Source organism: Solanum stenotomum, chromosome 8 (genome assembly GCF_019186545.1).
Source record: "Solanum stenotomum isolate F172 chromosome 8, ASM1918654v1, whole genome shotgun sequence".
NCBI classification, from domain to species: domain Eukaryota; kingdom Viridiplantae; phylum Streptophyta; class Magnoliopsida; order Solanales; family Solanaceae; genus Solanum; species Solanum stenotomum.
Genome location: NC_064289.1, coordinates 18,217,636 through 18,221,711, shown reverse-complemented (window position 1 = coordinate 18,221,711; position 4,076 = coordinate 18,217,636). Strand labels below are relative to the sequence as shown.

Below are 4,076 nucleotides of genomic sequence, written 5' to 3'. Positions count from 1 at the left end.
ATATTTCGTAAGTCTTTTTAATTTTAATACAAGATTTAAAAATACATATTTTAAATTTAAAATTATAAAAAATATTTAAAAAAATATTTAAACTTCGTACTCAGTCAAATTAAGACATTTAAATTATAATGTAAGGAGTAAGAAAGATTAGAAGATTCATGAAGTCGAGATGGACATTGTCAAAAACGTGTATACTATAGCAAAATATGGTATGATATCTTTAAAGTAATACTAGTATGTTTATTTAAACTTTAGATAAAAAGGATAATAAGTAATGTCATCTCAATTTAATTGTAGAGTAGCGTATTCCTTTTTCAATTGGAGGTTTGTTAAATGTTACTTTCTTTAATGTGCTTCAAACTCCAAATAGCTAACCCTCACTTGTACATTACATTTACATTACAAGTGTTGAATTTAGACAACTTAGAAAAGGCTTTCCAACTTGGGAATCTTTTTTGCATCACATTATTGTTTGCTATGACTTGGAAGCCAAGTAACTTTTTTTTCTTTCCCTCTCTCTTTGATAATATTGGTGGTAGCATTAATTAGTGTTATTAATTACTATTAAAAAAATTACTTCTTTTGTTTTAATTTGATTAGGAGTTTAAGATTAAAAAAATTGAATTTTATAATTTTAAACTAAAAATGTATCAAATATACTTAAATGTTATTCCATCTTACGAGTTTAATATGTCATATGAAAAATTAAAATTAAAAAAGTGCTAAAAGAAATGATATCCTTTTAAAATGAAATAAAAAATAATCAGATAAATAATTTGAATCCGTGAGAATTTTCTTAGGGTGAAAATAAGTAAGAAACAAAATATATAACATCTCTAAGGCAAATGCATCATCCATCTAAAGTTTTTTTAATATTTGCTTTCCACCTACAACGAGGACGACCAAAGTAGAGAGAAAGAAACTTATAAGGGTATTATAATATAAATATTTTTTGCAAAAGCTGACGTCAAAAATATTCCCTTAAAAATCTAGTTAAATTTTCAATCTTGAATTAAAACAGTTTAAACTGTATATGATAGTAATGAATCTTCGTTAAATATATAAATACACACTAGTCTAATTGAGCTGATTATTATTAAAATGACTTCTGACGTTTACTAGTTCATCTAAAAAGCTAATTTAAATTACACTTAATAAAAAAAGCCTTATTCAAAATTTTAAAAAATTATAACTGAAAAAATATCATTTGATTGGAGTATTTAGTTTGAAAGGGGAAACTAAAGGAATATATTGAAATTGAATTATATACCACACATTATAGAAATATCCAGCACTACAAAAACGTGAGAAATCAATTGAAAATATCCAAGGACAAAACCGTACCAATGACATCTGTCGGTTATTTTTCTCGCAAAAAATACTTGAAAGTTATTTTTCTTAAAAAATACTTTAGAAAATTTGTGGAGTCTCACGATTTTATTTTATTTTATTTTACGAAAACCAAGAGACACCATCAGTTTTTTAAGAGACTCCATCAATCTTTTAAGTGCAAAACTATAGTTGAGGAGTACAAAATAAAAATAAGAAAAATATTTCATCAAAATAACACGTATGCAGTGGCATAGCCGCAGCCATCCCAATTGGGCGCCTTTATCGGAAAATTACTTTGTATATATATGCTAAATTCTACCTTTAAAAAATATATATTTAATATTAGACACCTTTGACAAAAGCTATACTTTTGATGCAGTGATAATGTGTATCCATTTAAATGAAGGAGTTCCAAGTTCAAAGCTCAAATATCACAGTATTTTTTTATTTTATTTTGACAACCACACGCCATTAAATTATATCAATATTTATTTAAGAAATCGACAGACGTAAAGGGAGTTCATCAATTTTCTTAAATCAACTCCCACATTTTCTGACATAATCGAATCCATCGATTTTAGGCAAAAAAAAAAGAAGAAGAGGTGGCACATCAATTTCATTTCTCAATTTTCGATCTATTTTTTATTAATCATCCCCAAAGAGTATGAATTGATAAATATTCCTCTATTATTGAACAAAAAAATTGAGTTCAAACATCAAACATGAAGCTATGCATAATCGAAAACATTTTACTCATAAAATGAACTTTCTGACATAAATTTAAATTAATCAAAATACATAGACAAAAGAAAAATTGACATCACACAAGATTACCAGTGCACCAACAAAAAATTTCAAGCACTTTTAATCCTCATCATAACAAGCTAGAAGCAAAATAGACCTTTTGAGTTTTAACAAATATACAATACCATATCTTAAAACAAAATAGGTAAAAAGAAAAAAACTTTCTACCATTAATAATTAGTTCTCTTTTTTTTCTTCTAAAAGTTTATAATTAATTAGTCCTTCAAACTATATGTAAAGTTGGTGCAAACAGAGCAATTTTCTTGCAATTATGAGATAGCCATTTAGAGTGCATATAGCTAGCTTTTCTCCAAGGTGGAACATGTAGACCTTTCTCTTTAAGGGACTGTTTGGCTGCTGAACAAAGCAAAGAGATAATGCCATTAAGTTTGTCCTCAGTACCCACAAATATTGATGGAAGTGAATTTAAAAGCTCTTGATATTCTTGTGTTGGCCTTGCTAACTCAAATTGAGACCTAAAATCAATATCCACTATTAATCTCACTCTTTCTGATCCATTGCTAATTTCTTTCATCATCACATCAATGTATTCATAATCACCTGTAAATTGAAATGCTTCAACATACCCAAACAAACAAACAAAAAATCAGCAAAATATTTCAAAGTTGGGACATGATTGTTTTTTTGCTTATTCTAAAAAAAAAAAATTAAATAATTGTTTGGTTATACATAATAGTCAAGTGTTTACTCTAACTTGAAAAAATCAACACCTTTAAGAATTGAAATTGAACCTGAAAAAAACATTTTAAAGTTGAAATTGTGTAGATACATGAATTTTATCTGAAAAAAATGGATAATGTTGTTTGAATAAACATTACTATTTCACATGGAATACTTCTCAAATATTTTTTTCAATATTTCACCGTAATAATATCCAAACTAATATCCCTTTGTCTCAATTTAAGTCTCAGTTTTTCGAAATTTCAAGATGCAACACACAAAAAAAGATATCAAATTTTTTTTCATCATCCTTCTTAAATTATTAATTATCATGACGTATAATACATTGTATAAAATAAAAAACTTAAAATTTCTTGCCCAAACTCACAATCAAAATTAAATTATTTGATTCTTGAAATTTGAACTATATCACATGAATCGAAAAGTGGTGAGGGGGTAGAATAGTACCTGAAGGACTTCCAGAAGAGGTAATCCAAGAAGTTTTACAAAGAGAAGCTTCATACTCATCCATTCTTAATCTTTTCACAATCCATTGTCTCAACTTTTTAGGCTCCATATTGTTAACCATGTTTCTCCAATAAAACAAGATTTTCCCAAGAATCTCTTTTTCACCATCACTAACATTCTCAAGAATATCCTATAAATTAAAAATAATAATTGGGAATTTAGATAAACATGAAAAGAAGATGTCAACATTATTAGATGAAGCCAAAAATAAAAAAAGAGGCAAAATGTACCTTTAAGGAAAGATAGGTATTATTAGGATTATTATGATCAACAAGTTCATCAACTTGAAAATTTTCACAATCCATTTCAATAAAATCTCTAACCATTTGGGACAACTTATCTTCATCAAGTTCACAAATACCCATAATTTCTTTCTCTTTTTTGTTGCTTCTAATGTTGAGTTTTTTCATATCATATATATAGAGAGAGAACTTGTTCTTTTTTTTTTCTTCTTTGTTTTGGTTGGAAGCTTTTATGTATTTACATTAGATAAAAAAAATAAAAAGAGGAAATCTTAAGGATTAATTGCTATAAGATACGATTAATATTTCATTATGTCATCAACAGAATATACATGTCCACATCATATACTCATCAATAGAGTGTTGGAGATTAGGATAGGCCATGAGTAATTAAAAGTAATTAACTTTAGGTCATTTCCATTCTAATTTCTTGCTTGACTTTTTAGGGTCTTGACTCTTGACCCACAAAAAAGTTGTTAACTAATCTAT

The 4,076-nt window shown here is 26.9% G+C and overlaps 1 protein-coding gene across 2 annotated transcripts; it reads right to left on the bottom strand.

Moving 5' to 3' along the window:
• Nucleotides 1-2,349: 2,349 nt before the first annotated feature.
• On the bottom strand, nt 2,350-3,794 carry LOC125873282 (uncharacterized). 2 transcript variants are annotated; one of them, XM_049554183.1, is made up of 3 exons: nt 3,576-3,794; nt 3,286-3,475; nt 2,350-2,712 (listed from the first exon to the last, which is right to left on the bottom strand). In XM_049554183.1, exons 1-3 carry the CDS (start codon nt 3,753-3,755, stop codon nt 2,360-2,362), a joined length of 723 nt encoding a protein of 240 aa, XP_049410140.1. In that variant the 5' UTR covers nt 3,756-3,794; the 3' UTR covers nt 2,350-2,359. The 2 variants fall into 2 exon arrangements, with proteins under 2 accessions (XP_049410140.1, XP_049410142.1); XM_049554185.1 differs by having other exon boundaries at nt 2,350-2,697; nt 3,576-3,782.
• Between the last annotated feature and the right edge of the window lie 282 nt (nt 3,795-4,076).

What these genes read in the sequence shown, in the direction of transcription:
- LOC125873282 (XM_049554183.1), bottom strand. Translation starts at nt 3,755, where the DNA reads ATGAAAAAACTCAACATTAGAAGCAACAAAAAAGAGAAAGAAATTATG. An exon ending in ATACCTATCTTTCCTTAAAG is followed by an intron (nt 3,476 to 3,575) that starts GTACATTTTGCC and finishes TTTAATTTATAG; the next exon opens with GATATTCTTGAGAATGTTAG. An exon ending in CTCTTCTGGAAGTCCTTCAG is followed by an intron (nt 2,713 to 3,285) that starts GTACTATTCTAC and finishes GGTATGTTGAAG; the next exon opens with CATTTCAATTTACAGGTGAT.